The sequence below is a fragment of the Trachemys scripta genome, chromosome 6 (assembly GCF_013100865.1).
Source record: "Trachemys scripta elegans isolate TJP31775 chromosome 6, CAS_Tse_1.0, whole genome shotgun sequence".
Taxonomy (NCBI): Eukaryota; Metazoa; Chordata; order Testudines; family Emydidae; genus Trachemys; species Trachemys scripta.
In genome coordinates, this window is record NC_048303.1 from 38,744,667 (window position 1) to 38,759,116 (window position 14,450).

General features: G+C 37.5%; 1 protein-coding gene across 6 annotated transcripts in view; it reads left to right on the plus strand.

Annotated features, from left to right (window-relative positions):
- ERBIN (erbb2 interacting protein) overlaps nt 1-14,450 on the plus strand; it is a 244,021-nt gene that overhangs the window by 173,948 nt on the left and 55,623 nt on the right. For 5 of the 6 annotated variants that reach the window (XM_034773471.1, XM_034773472.1, XM_034773470.1 and 2 more), the window contains 8 exons: nt 560-616; nt 5,350-5,413; nt 7,284-7,358; nt 9,649-9,793; nt 10,296-10,368; nt 12,322-12,451; nt 12,895-13,010; nt 14,142-14,211. In XM_034773471.1, the coding sequence (XP_034629362.1) occupies nt 560-616; nt 5,350-5,413; nt 7,284-7,358; nt 9,649-9,793; nt 10,296-10,368; nt 12,322-12,451; nt 12,895-13,010; nt 14,142-14,211 (730 nt within the window). The remainder of the gene's footprint in view (nt 1-559; nt 617-5,349; nt 5,414-7,283; nt 7,359-9,648; nt 9,794-10,295; nt 10,369-12,321; nt 12,452-12,894; nt 13,011-14,141; nt 14,212-14,450) is intronic. The other variant, XM_034773473.1, reaches the window with a different exon arrangement.

Genomic DNA, 14,450 nt, shown 5'->3' on the forward strand with positions numbered 1-14,450 from the left:
TTAAAATTAAATTAAAATGCAGAGAGCCCCAAACCGGTGGCCAGGACCTGGGCAGTGTGAGTGCCACTGAAAATCAGCTTGCTTGCCGCCTTTGGCACGTGTGCCATAGGTTGCCTACCTCTGGTCTAACATATTCCCTATATCAGAAATTGTGTTTTAATTTGTTTTCCTTAATCCTGCCCTTTCCCCTCAAACAACCTTTTGTTTTGACATCTGGAGAATTTATATAAATTAAGAATTGTTTGAAATGTATAAAAAAATCTGTGGGTAGAGAAGAAAAATTGTGCTCAAGGAAGACCAAATAATCAGAAGAGAGATCCAGTTTAAAACAAAAAAAAAACGAATGAAAAGGTGAGATTACAATTGTGTGACTTTTTGTACAGACTATCTTTGCAGTCTTAAGTGAAAAATATTTCTGGTCTTTAAATGATTTTTAGTAGTTGTACAAAAAGTAACTTCCAATACAATTTCTATTTCTATCACAAAGTTTGGGTTTTGTCAGAAAATAGAAATATTTTACCTTTTAATGGTCAATCATTCTATCATGTTTATATTACAGGTTAACTAAACTCCAGATACTGGAACTGAGAGAAAACCAGTTAAAAATGTTGCCAAAGTAAGTACAGATGGAATATTTAAGGTACATGCCTGCTTGGTTTTCAGTTTCAGTAAACTCTTAAAAAGAACACGAGTACTTGTGGCACCTTAGAGACTAACATCCAATGAAGTAGGCTGTAGCCCACAAAAGCTTATGCTCAAATAAATTTGTTAGTCTCTAAGGTGCCACAAGTACTCCTGTTCTTTTTGTGGATACAGACTAACACGGCTGCTACACTGAAACCAGTAAACTCTTAATGACTTTTCAAAAGTGGATTGAGCCTTAATTGGCCCAGGATTCACCAAAACTTCATGATCAAACCCAGATGAATCAGCCCTCTTGCAGAAACTCTTCCTCCTCCTCATGCTCAGTCTCTTCCTTGTCCTGGCTTTCCAAATTAGCTCTTGCTCTCTCTTCTTTAACCCAGTGGACTCCTTGATCTTCTGGCTCAGATACTTGAGTTTTTACTGACTAGGTACTTTGTTAATTTCCCCCTTTTTCCCCCAGTCACTGGGACTGCATCCCAAGAATTATGCCTTAATCCAGCTCTGTGAATGTCATGATTCCAGTTGAAAGTATTTCAAATTGTAATCCATCAATTTCCCTCTCCAGAAATCTTGACAAATTTTAGTGTACCATTGCCGCACTCTGTATGTGCATGCATAAATTTATTTTAGTGGCACTAAGTCTTCTTGACTTTACTGTTGAAATCTTTTGTGGATATTATTCAATTTCTAATATTAAATTCAATGTATGTGGGATTAATGGGCGCTTATTGTTCAGAGTGAGTGAATGTGATTCATTTGTTTTTGAGCAACGTTGATAATGAATAAATTTATTATTGATAAAATACAACACAGTACATACCTATGTTCTGTGGAATTTGTTATGGAAGATATATTTCAAAACACTTCACTGAATCATTTAACATAGCTAGTGTGAGTATCCCCCAATTATGTTTCCACAGCTGTAAAATGCTTGTTAAAATTTTAATCTTGGGTTGTCTTAATAGTAAAATTCAACTGTATGCTTTATTTTTTAGACTGTGTATCACTTCTAGTCCCTTCCTTCACCTCTTAATTTCAGGCAGTGATTGTGGGTTGCTCTCCTTATTCTAGCATGGGACAAATTAACCCAGGAAGCTGACATTGTTGTTACTTCTGTGGTCTGGCACTGTCCTGAGTAATTTAATTTTCCACCTAATCCACATGGTGATCCTACTTAACTAAGACTGTTTTCATTTGAGATATATGCAAGTAATGGCATACAGTTGAAATCCTTTCTTGGACAGAATTGATTGTGACTTGTTTTGCACAGTATGTTTAGATACTCTACATCGGGGTGGCCATACTTTCTGACCCTCCAAGCCACATATGACAGTCTTCAGAAATTCAAGAGCCAGAGCGCGCTTGCCAGCTGCGCAGGGCGTGACTGCCCAGGGAGGCCCGAGGTTCATGTGTCGTGTGTCCCCTCCCCTGATTTTTGCCAGGGTTTGCTGACTCCACTTTGTCACATGATGCAGCCAGGCCCCCTCCCTGCACAGCAGCTGTTAAAGCTGAGGCTGTGGGGAGAGGCAGCAGCAAACAACTGGGAGCAGCAGGGAGAGATGCTGCCTCTCCCCACAGAGCTAACACCTGGAAGCTGCAGGGAGAGGCTGCTGAGGGTAAAAGGGGAGGTGTGCCTGGGGTTGCGTGACTAAAGCTGTTGGGGATGACGATTGAATGGTGCCCCACACACATACACTCTCATTGGGCACCAGTTGTCTCTGGCAGTAGCCTCTAGTCCCACCATCCTGCTGCAGGGCAGAAGGCCTGAGGCTATTCACCCCCTCCCCTGCAGTCTAGTAGGCAGAGAATTGGGGAGGGAGGGGTTTTGTGAGCTGCACTTTAACTGTAAATGAGCCACATGTGGCTCGCAAGCCATGGGTGGACCACCCTTGCCCTGTATGGTGAAGGGTTCACCTGTCAGCATGTGACAGTGACCCAAAAAAGGTGATATTGAAAACATTATTCAGAAAGAGAACTTAAAATGCTGTGATATTTGTTCATTTGACGTAAAGAATTTTCTTTACCTTTAGCTTCATGATTTTTTATTCGTGGTATATGTAAACTGACATCCCTCAAAGTGAGGGATATTTGGCATATAGTTACAGTTGAAATGCAAATATATTGGTAATTCCCAGACGAAAACCTACATGCAGATAGAGTTAAGTTTAAGAGAAGATATCAGTAATTTAAGCGTAGTTCTCTTATGGATAAAAATTTTGACAGGAATGTTGTAATGCTTCATGGGTGAAATCCTGGCTCCCCTGATGTCAATGGGCATTTTGCTAGTGACTTCAGTGGGGCCAGGATTTCATTCAGTATGCACAAAAATAAATTCAGCTTTAACTGTGCAGTCTTGACTAGCGCCACCATAATCTTCCTAGCAACACAGCTGCTGCCATAACTCTTCCATGTCTTCCAGGATTAGTTCAGCAAGGTACTCAAAGCTATTGGTTTTATTTGTGTGTTTAAAGATAACATCATGCAAAAGTACCTTGCTGATTTGGGGCCCTAGAGAGAAGCACTATCTATATATGATATTGCTAAGGAAGAAACCCAGCATAGCTGCTGAGACTCTCTGCACCCTGCGTCTACTTTGCAGGTGATGTGATTAGCAGATTAATGCCTGGCCCACCTTCAATTATGAAGTGAAGGCAGGGACTGTAACAAACATCTAAATTAAAATACTTTTAAAAGTCCAGGTATGTTTATAAATAAAGGTGCTTTATAACTGTGAAGAATGAGTTTGGATGAAAAAAATCAATATAGAACTAAATAATAACACAGGATAAAAGAAATTGGAACGTAGATGCAAAGGGGAAAATGCTTTATTGGCACTAATTAGGTATACCAGCCTGAATTAATATTTTACTACAGAGCCTAAACAATTTTCTTGCTTGTTTTCATGTTTATATTTCTGTATTTTTTCCTTTAGTTTCTTCACACTTATTGATACTTGTTGATTTTTATTTTTAATCATAGATGTCATTGGACAAACTTATAGTAACACAGAGCTAGCACGCCTACTGAATTAGGTTTGAGTAAAATATTTAACAGTGAAGCAAAAAGCACTTGTTAAAGCTGTTAATCAAAGTGGGTAAATAATGCCAAGGAACTAAATTAACCTTAGTTTGTGCCAAATACATTATTTAGCTTTAAGCTGATCCAATATTTAGAGATTGAAGATAGGAACTATTGTAATTCATATTAAAAATAGATCTTCTATTTGAAAGGAAAGCAAGAGTACTGAACATTGTATAGACAGTTTATTTGATAGCTAAAAGTAAAGACAAATAATTTTTTATATTTGCAGAAACTGAGAAGCTTCTCAGTTTGGAAACGTTTTCATTGGCTTTTTAAATGTAGTTCTGATTGTAAACAATGCAGTGACCAATTCCTAAAACAAACAAAAAAATGCAAATGATTTTTAGGAAGAGTTACTTTTGCACTATGTAGGGCCAATTCCTGCAAACATATGCATGTAACTAAAGCTGTGTGTTATTCCCACTGAAGTAAATGATATTGCTAGCATCAATAAAGTTATCCATGGCCATAAGTATTTGCAATATTGGGGTCTAAAGCTTAATTAAAACTGTGTCTGTTAAATTCTTTATTTTTAACTAAATTGAGATTTTGATTTTTGTATAATATGAAACATTATTGTACTCCCTAATGCTATCTTAACTCTATTTAAGATTTTAAGTCACTTTAGTGCTTAATGTGACTCACCTAAATCTTGCTTGCTTTTTAAGTCAAAAACTTTCAGTTGTTAACCATGTTCTTTTTGGCCATAGCTAATCCATTATGCAGTGCTCATATTGGTGAGGGAAGGTAGATAGAAAACCAGCATTCTGGCCATAGATCGGAGTTCTCAGACTGGAGGTCGGGACCTCTCAGGGGCTCATGAGTTTATTATGTGGGGGGGTCGTGAGCTGTCAGCCTCCACCCCAACCCCGCTTTGCCTCCAGCATTTATAATGGTGTTAAATATATAAAATATATTTTTAATTTATAAGGGGTGGGGGGGTCACACTCAGAGGCTTGCTATGTGAAAGGGGTCACCAGTACAAAAGTTTGAGAATCACTGCCATAGGTGGTACATCTACACAGCAATAAAACACTCACATCTGACCTGGGTCAACTGACTCGAGCTTGCAGTGCTCGGGCTGTAGGGCTGTAAAATTGTTGTGTAGACATTCCAGCTCAGGGGTGAGGGTCTCAAATCTTGGGCTCCAGCCCGAGCCCAAACATCTACACAGAAATTTTTAGCCCTGAGCCAGTGTCCAGATGACCTGGGCCAACCATAGTTGTGCCAGCGCTGATGTAACAAGAGAGAACTCTGAAGTGATTACAATGAGTTGGGGGAGATGGAAGGAAGTGTAAATGGAGAGTAGCTTTACAGAATGACTTGGAATGATTGAGATGACCATATTGATCTTAATTTAATTTACAAAAACTAAACTAGCTGACACTAGATGACTTAAAGCTCTGACTTCTTTTGCGTGATTTAGTCAGCAGGATCATTAATGTGTAGTTATTCAACTGAACAACGTATGAAAATCTGACCCTGACTAAGTATCAGTCTTTTTACAAAACTGCATCACTATTTAATGCTGATTAAAAACATGTATTAGTATGAATACAGGAAGATTGAATGTAACTGGTATTTTTTAAAATCTAATTCCTTATTAATTCCTTCCATGTGCAGAACCATGAACAGACTGACTCAGCTGGAGAGATTGGACTTAGGAAGTAATGAATTCACAGAAGTGGTGAGTTTTAGCTAAGTAGCAGAGCTTAGAATCTTTTTCTAAATCTTTATCCTTAAATCTATTTTTAATCAACATCAAAATGTAAAAATCAGCTTATGAGCTATGTTACTGAACAAATGTTGCATACACTTCTTACTGCTTTATGGAATCTATTTTTAAAATTCTGACTATTTATTTTCCCTTTTCCTTTTTAAAAAACCCTAATGATGTGATAGGACTGTGACATTTGGTAAAGGTGTATTTTAATATGCATTTTAATATGCAGGCATAGGGATTCTTTTATTTGGTAATCAAATAATTAAATGGTACAAGTCTTCATTTGCTTTAGTATGGCAGGCAAACATAAACTGTAAAGAGGAACCTTCTAGTGATAGTGAATGTAAACTATTTGGGCTCAAGATAAATTATTATTTACTTGCTGTTTTGGGTAGTGCCCACAAGAGTATTGGCTTGGGGTTCACAGACCTTGTCATAGGGAAGACTGCCTCCTCTCCCATTTATGATGCTGCAGACAAGCACTTCCTCTCCCATTTACAATAGCATAATGTCTCTGTAGCAACTACAGCAACTGCTGATACAGAAAAGTAATATTAGGAAAGTATTCAATGTATTTTTAGCTGACTTATAATGGAATTTAGCAATTGGAAACATGATGAAGAGCCAACACTTGTGATCAGCCGACTCTCTGTAACCCTAGTAAGTGCTGTGTGGGACACAGTTTGAGGAGTGCTGTTGTACCATGCACTTCCCTACCCCACTACTGTACTAAGAAAATGTACTGAGGATCAGATTACTTGGTTTCTGTTCCTAGCTCTGGCACTGGGCTGCTTTGTGACTTTGGATGAGTCACTTCATCCCTCTATGCCTCTGTTTTCCCTCCTACTTAGAAAGTTTAAAGAATTTGCATTGTTCTATGAAGATCTTTTGGCAATGAATGTTTAATTTCTTAAGGAATCCACTTTAAATCTTCACTCATGAACTAATTAGGACTTGCTTGGGAATTCTCAGAAAATTAATTCTGTACTTGTAGTAAGAACCGTAATTTTAGGAAGAGGTTGCTGTATTCTTCATACATATTAAGTGATTGAATCCACGTTTTAAGTGCAAAACTCAACTCAGTCTTAACTATTGGGCTACAGCCAATACCTCCATCATATACTCTCTCTGTTTTTTCAGGACCAAAGTATAAATATTTTCAGTGAAGCATACATAATATGTGTGTTTTGTCAAGTGGTATTGCCTCTTTTCTGGGGCTTGAGAAAACATTTGTATTTAAATGGGAAAACAAATTGTAGATTCCTTTGTTTTCTATATGTCCTCCTTTGAGGCCTAGGACAAATTAAGGAGGAAAGTTATAATAGGAACTTATTGTTAAAATATTCTCTTCACTGATATATCCCATATCATTTATCCCATATACACTTTTTGATTTGCTGCTACACTATTACAGGTTTTAAGCTACAGGTTTGAAGTTTGCCTGGTCTAGGATCTAATAGACTTTAACTGGCTGTTGAATAAATAGCCATGCTGAGGTGTAAAATTAATAGAACGTTTTTTAAATCTCTCAGTATGAAAGGCAATAGGTACATGTAAGCTTTATTTAATGTGTGTTCCAAAAGGAAAACAAACTAAGTTTTTTGTAAAGATTGTTTTAAAAATTTTGGTCAAATTCTTACACTTGTCAGAGACTTACATTTTGTAAAGTTAGTTATCTGTATTGTGTTCTGTGGCTCCACACAAAGCAAGTATAAATTAAAACTAGGATTAAAAAATCTCATTTAATAAGACTATTCAAATGGCTGAATTGACTGTTTCACTGCTGCATTTAAACTGTTCTTTTGTATCTGATTTTTTAAAATTCTTTTAACAGCCGGAAGTACTTGAACAACTGAGTGGGTTAAAGGAATTTTGGATGGATGGTAATAGACTAACTCTTATCCCTGGGGTATGTCTTTTTGATGTTTTAAACGCATTGTATTTTAATTGTGTAGTAGTACCTGTCTTGTCAATTAACTTCTTAAATTAAGAATATTTAACAGTACCACATAGCCAGGAGATTAAGCCAATTGAAGCCAGTGCAAATGCTCCCATTGATTGTAATAGGTTTAGGGACAGGCTCTATATTCTGGATCTCAGTTACAGTTATGTACGGTCCATACTGACATTTTATTCCTGTTCTAATGAGCCTTAAAATAAATAGTATATACTAGGGGTCATCAAATAAAATTGATAGGCAGCAGGTTTAAAACAAACAAAAGGTTGACTGTGAGTTGTGTGAACTCTTTGCTAGAAGATGTTGTGAAGGCCAAGACTATAACAGGGTTCAAAAAAGAACTACCTATGTACTCATTCATTAGCCCGTTCATTTATAAGCCAACCCCCCAAGATGGATAAGTAAAAATAGCAAAAGCTGTGTGACCCTTTCATAAGCCGACCCTATATTTCAGGGTTTGGAAAACTTTGGCTCCCAGCCCTTCAGGGTAGCCGCTGGCAGGTCAGAACGTTTTGTTTACCTGAAGTGCCTGCAGGCACGGATCCCCTCAGCTCCCTGTGGCCATGGTTTGCCGTTCCCAGCCAATGGGTGGGAACGGCAAACCCCGGCCACAAGCCGCTGAGGGGCGCTGTGCCTGCAGACGCTCCAGGTAAACAAAACGACAATGTATTAGATATTCAATTCAATGATTCCATAGAGTTTTAAAATCATCAAATTGTGGTGTAGACCTGTTTATAAGCTGACCCCCCGCTCTTTGATGCGTCACCTTTTTACCAAAAATATTCGGCTCATGAACGAGTATATACAGTAGATAAATTCATGAAGGATAGGTCAGTCAATGGCTATTAGCCCGGATGGGCAGGGATGGTATCCGTAGTCTCTGTGTGCCAAAAGCTGGGAATGGGAGACAGGCTGGATCACTTGATGATTACCTGTTCTGTTCATTCCCTCTGGAGCACCTGGCATTGGCCACTGTCGGAAGACAGGATACTGGGCTAGATGGAATTTTGGTCTGACATAGTATGGCTGTTCTTACAATTACAGCAATTTGATTATTTTGGAACTTCACTGCTGATTTTATTTTTTTATAAATTGTACTTCAAAGTATGGTCAATATGTATTTTGCTTTCAGACTTACAAAGTCATAGTGGTCTTCTGACATTTGAGGCTTGTAGTTAGTCTACTTTTGTCTACAGAACTTTTCTAGGAACTGAGCTAAAGCCATCTTTAGTCTCTTCCCATTTCAATGAATTATTCCTTGGATAAGTGTTTTTTTTGTTTTTTTTTTTAAGCCTTTCTCTATACTATACAGCCGAAGTTTGGTAAAACCATAAGTGACACATAGTGTTGTTAGCTTAGTGTTCATAAACATTTGTGTATGCTTGAGCCATGCAGAAAAATAAGGAAGTTAAAGTAAAAATATGAAGAGCTTAGGTTTTTGCTTGTTTAATCCCTCAACCTAGTCCAGTTAATGATTGCCATTGGAGTTGCTTTTTAGGGGAAGGTAGGGTTCAACTCTACAAAAACTGTATGCATCAGGGAGAAAGTTGAGTGCTTGAAGAGCAATAATGCTGCTTCACCTATGATAAATTATGATACTTCCATGTTACATTAGTACAGTCTCTGCTTGTGCTAAATTAAGGAGTGTTCCTGAACCTAAGTCTTCAAATTGGAAGAGTACTTACTGATCCAGAGACTGAATTGTAAAATTAATTAATCTTAAAAAGAAACCCCAATAACTGGATTGTTTACATTTAAACTGTGCAGGCTTGCATACAACTATACATCACATTATGATATTTAAATATTTATATATTCTGATATTTTAAAAATAAATTTAGTACCATGATATAGTTTGGCTATTTAATATCAAATTACACCATGATGCTAATAATATTTGTTTTATCTTCTCTTGCAGCATGATACTTTAGAGCAGAGGGGTCTCAAACTTTTTTTGCTAGGACCCCCTTTGAAAATAGTTCAGTCTGTGACAACCCCTCTCCATACCATGCCACCTTTACTTCTGCACTGCTAGTGGTGGCAGCGGTGCCTTCAGAGCTTAGCGCCTGGCCAGCAGTCACCACTCTCGTGACCCCCCACTACAATAGTCTTGCGATCTCCTTTTGGGTCAGGACCCCCTGTTTGAAAAACGCGGCTTTAGAATCAGTAGACTGTCAGAAATAATGGCTTTCTTAATTGATTGAAGTTGCAGAGTTAACCCATTTTTTCCCCTCTCGTGTAGTTAATTGGCAGCTTGAAACAGCTGACCTACTTGGATGTTTCTAAAAACAACATTGAAATAGTTGAAGAAGGTGTTTCAGGCTGTGAAAGCCTACAAGACCTGCTGTTATCCAGTAATTCACTTCAGCAACTTCCAGAGTCCATAGGTTTGTATTATCATCTAATTTATGCGCTTTAAAAAAAAAATAAGGTAGCTGTTAGACAAAACTTTATGGAATACAAATTGGAATAGCCTATGGACCCAAAAGCAAATCCATAATCTTAAACTGTTCTGTTCATAAATGTGCAAAACATTGGATAAAATCATAATGCATGGTTGAGTAACATGCGGGAATTGCAGTTTTATCACAAATTTTGAAAAACTTTTTGTAAATGGATGGCAAAGTATTAACTTTAACTAGAGATGAGTGGTTTATCCTTTGTGTGGCTGACACATGATGAGCTGGAAATGAAACTCTATAAACTAATCTGCTTATTTCCCCAAGAGATACATAGCATATATGTTTCCCAAGATTTCAGGTAATATAGAAGACAACATGAATTGCCAGTAACATTTATTCTTAACTGCAGCTTCCTTTATTTGAAGAAATTACACTTTTTTCTTATTTGAATACTCCTTTTTTTGATTAGATTTTCATTTTACAACAGGTTCACTAAAGAAAGTAACAACACTTAAAATTGATGAAAACCAGTTGATGTATTTGCCAGACTCCATAGGAGGGTAAGTGTTTCACCTGAAAAAAACTTTGCCTTGTTCTTCTGCAAGTTCTTCATTAACAATCATCTACTTTCTATGGTGTTGGTATACCTATATCTTTGCTTGGTATGACTGGTTGCACTAATCTTTCTCCATGAGATGATGATGTTCAACAGTAGCCTTCACATCCAACTGCTAGTTGGCTGTATGTAACTGTTGGTATTTTCAAGGAGCTGAATCCTGCATTCAGAAATTCAGGCATCAATATATATGAGAAATGAACTGGAAGTATGGGAGAATAAAATAATACTTATGCGTAAGGCTGTGAGTCTGTCAGAGGTCACGGATTCCGTGACTTTCCCTGACTTCTGCAGTGGCCAGTGCTGGCTCAGGGTCTGACCAAGCCGGGCAGGGTGTGCTTACCTCAGGATGGGGGGCTCCCCGGCTCCCACTGGCATGGCCCTGCAACTCCTAGGCAGCAGAGGGGTCAGGGGGCTCCGTGCTGGCGGTGCCCGCAGGCCCCGCCCCCACAGCTCCCATTGGCTGTGGTTTCCGGCCAATGGGAGCTGCGCAGCCAGCGCTTGTGGCGGGAGCAGCGTACAAAGCCCCCTGCCCCTCTGCTACCTAACAGCTGCCTGGCCGGTCCCGCCAACTCTCTCCCTGCCCCCAGCACCAGCAGGCGTCCTGGGCCACCTCTCCCAGTTCCTGTGGCACCCCCGGACTGCCCTTTCCCTTTCCCCTTCCCCTTCCCCCCCCAGAGCACCCGTGGCACCCTTCCCAAGTTTTAATTAGGGGTATATAGTAAAAGTCACTGACAGATCACAGGCCGTGAATTTTTGTTTACTGCCCATGACCTGTCCATGACTTTTACTAAAAATTCCCCATGAGTAAAACGTAGCCTTTCTTATGAGTTCAGTAAAACATTCAGTCAAATTAAAATGTACAGACATAGTGTATACAAAAGGTCCCAGCTTCATATTTGTGGCTGCGTGAGTTACATACTGTAAACATTTCAAATAAACTGAAATAACAGGTATTTTATACATTCCATTTTAACAATGAGACATGAATTTCTTCCCCGATTAAACAGAGTCAACAAATCAGATTTGGGCCAAACCACTCATCTTTTATTGTTATTAGGTACATTGGTTCAAAATGTAAATACTGTAGAGAATTTAGGCTTTTTTTAAAAAAATGAGTGGATATAGTAAAAACTTACAGGCATTCATTCATTCTATTACGTTATTTTTGCCTAACTGTACTAAATTTGTTAACTTTGAATTCTGATGTCCAAACATAATTTAAGGTGCTTAGGTACAAATTGCAGTTTACTTACTGTGAGACATAAGTGAAGCAGCTCGTGTAAAACAATAAGTTAAGTTTGCACGTCAGCCCGGTTTCTTTACCTTTAAAAAAAATGTTTGCTTAATGAGGTCCTCATCACATTGGCACCAACTGCTCTCTACATGCCATATTCCTACTTCTTAGGACTAAAGAAGTCTTTATCCCTTCATTGCCGCCCCAGCTTGACATTTTTCTGATTCTGGCTTGTCGACTTTGAATGTTTCTATTATCTGGTATGCTTCAAACAGCACTGTATGATGCAGTGCGTAAAAATTTTAAGTAGAGATGCTGGGCCCTACGACAGAGGTACCTAGGTCATCAGCCATTTCAATTTAAAGACTGCGTTGGGGTAGCAGAGATTGGAAAACAGGCTACAGATAGTTAAGAGGGAAAAGTCTACTTTGCCTGAATACATGAGGAGAGAGTATCAGTATAGTTCAGGTTCAAAAAGTATCTGAAATTTTTAATGGTTATTTAGGTTTCTGAAGCGTTTTTTCAACCATAAATTTAATTGTAAATAAATTTATTCTAATTATAATGAAAATTATTTGTAGTAAGAATTATATTGTTAAAGCAAGTAAGCTTTTATGTATATATCAGGTTAATATTTTGACTTTCTTTAATTTTGTTCAGGCTAATATCCGTAGAAGAACTGGATTGTAGTTTCAATGAGATTGAAGCTTTGCCTTCATCTATTGGGCAACTCACTAACATAAGGACCTTTGCTTCAGATCATAATTTTTTAATACAGCTGCCACCAGAGGTATGTTTTTGCTGAGAGCCAATATTAATCCATATTACCTGGATATAGACTATATTTTATACTTACCTTAGTTCTGTTCACTTCAGATACCAAAGTGACAGCTTTTGAGTGGATTTTCTGAAAATGTTTTAAAAATTCATTGATGTACATATTGTGGCTTTCAAGCAATTGCAATCCAAGTATTGAAATATTTTGAGGCAAGCTTGGTTTTGCAAAAGTAATGTCTGAATTGTTCATAATAGTTCATAAACAACATGATACAAAATGAAGAAAAGAATAATTACTTTTACTTAATATTATAATGGCTTTATTCACTTTCATATTTAAAAATAAAGCAAATAATTGTACACACAAAATAAAATTTAATATTAGATGTGTTCATTCTAATATTGTGAATCAGTGTAAGTAGAGTTGTAAAGCTGAATAATAATTTATTTTTTCAGATTGGAAACTGGAAAAATGTAACAGTGCTATTTCTGCATTCCAACAAGCTTGAATTTCTCCCTGAAGAAATGGGTGATATGCAGAAATTAAAAGTCATCAATCTAAGTGACAATAGGTTTGTGAATTGCATTCATTTAGTTAATTATGGCATAAAATGTAGAAGCATTGCAGAGATTGGAATGCATTGTGTCTCCAAGACATTTTTTACAAAATGTAATCCTTTTCACTCCACCCTTCAAAAATGTTGTGATATTTCTCTTGGAGTTCTTTCTCATCTTAAAGTTAAAATAACACATTTCATTTATATTTTATTATTTGTCACACTAATCGTCTTACTGCATATATTTGGACGCCTCTACATTTTGTAAAAGCTTCTTTATTCTTTTCCCGTCACTGCAGTAGGAGTGATTCATGAAGCAGAACTGCACTATTTCACATTTGTATTGCTATTGTACTCTTCCAGCTGCATGTGAATCTAGCAGATATGTTGTAGTTGTTAAGCCCAAGTGGTTTTAATGTATATCTTTTTTTCCTTATGTGGCACAGCTTCATCTCATTCATAATCATCAACATTTATTCTTTTGGAGTTAAATTTATAAGTCTATCTGAATCAGTATTTCAGGAAAGACTTGAATGCCATATATGGTTGAACAGTACAAGACAGGATACAGAATACTATCACAGTACACTGTATAGTACTTTGAATGCATCGCTGCATTTACTAGACTGGTCAGTGAAATTGTGATAAAACATTTCTTTGCAGGAATTTGCCATTCCATTGAAATTGAAACATTTCACAGAGATCATTCGATTTTTGGCAAAGTTCCTCTGGAAGTGAAGCAGGATTCCAATGGAACACAGCCTAGTTTCCTGCCAGCTTGCCTACCTGGCTCCTTGGTAGCCCACCAGGTGGACTGTCTCAGAGTTGGAGACCGCAGACGTTCTAGGGTCTGCAGATCTGGGAAAGCCCAACATTTGGATTTTCTCCTTTGCTTTAGTGACAGTTTAGACATTTGGGGGGGAGGGGCGGCAGGCGGGAGGGAGGAGTATGTAGCTAAACAAAACAATACCAAATTTCAAAATATTGAACTTCTATTTATCTAACAATATTTTCTTTAAATGTTTTGCAAGCTTTTCAGAGGCTATATATATATATATATAGCATTGTTTCTGAATAGACCATTAGTCTTGACAGCCATACTTAGATTAATTTTTTGCCTTGTATATTGTGATGTTTCTTTCACAGACTGAAGAATTTGCCCTATAGCTTTACAAAGCTACAACAGCTGACTGCGATGTGGCTATCAGACAATCAGGTGAAAAGTATTTTTAATAAATTTGTATAATTGATATTTGTCCAAGTTATTCTCAATAGAAATAGTTAATTTTATGGAATAATCAGTTGGGTAAAAAGTGATAATTTGCAGATACACCAAGACAACCTTGGGTTGTAATTTTCTCAGTTTTTATAAGCTAAACAGCAGTGAGTGGCACATGAATGGGAGACATTCATACTTCTGGCAATCCAATAGTGTTGGTAGTGCAGGTAATTTAG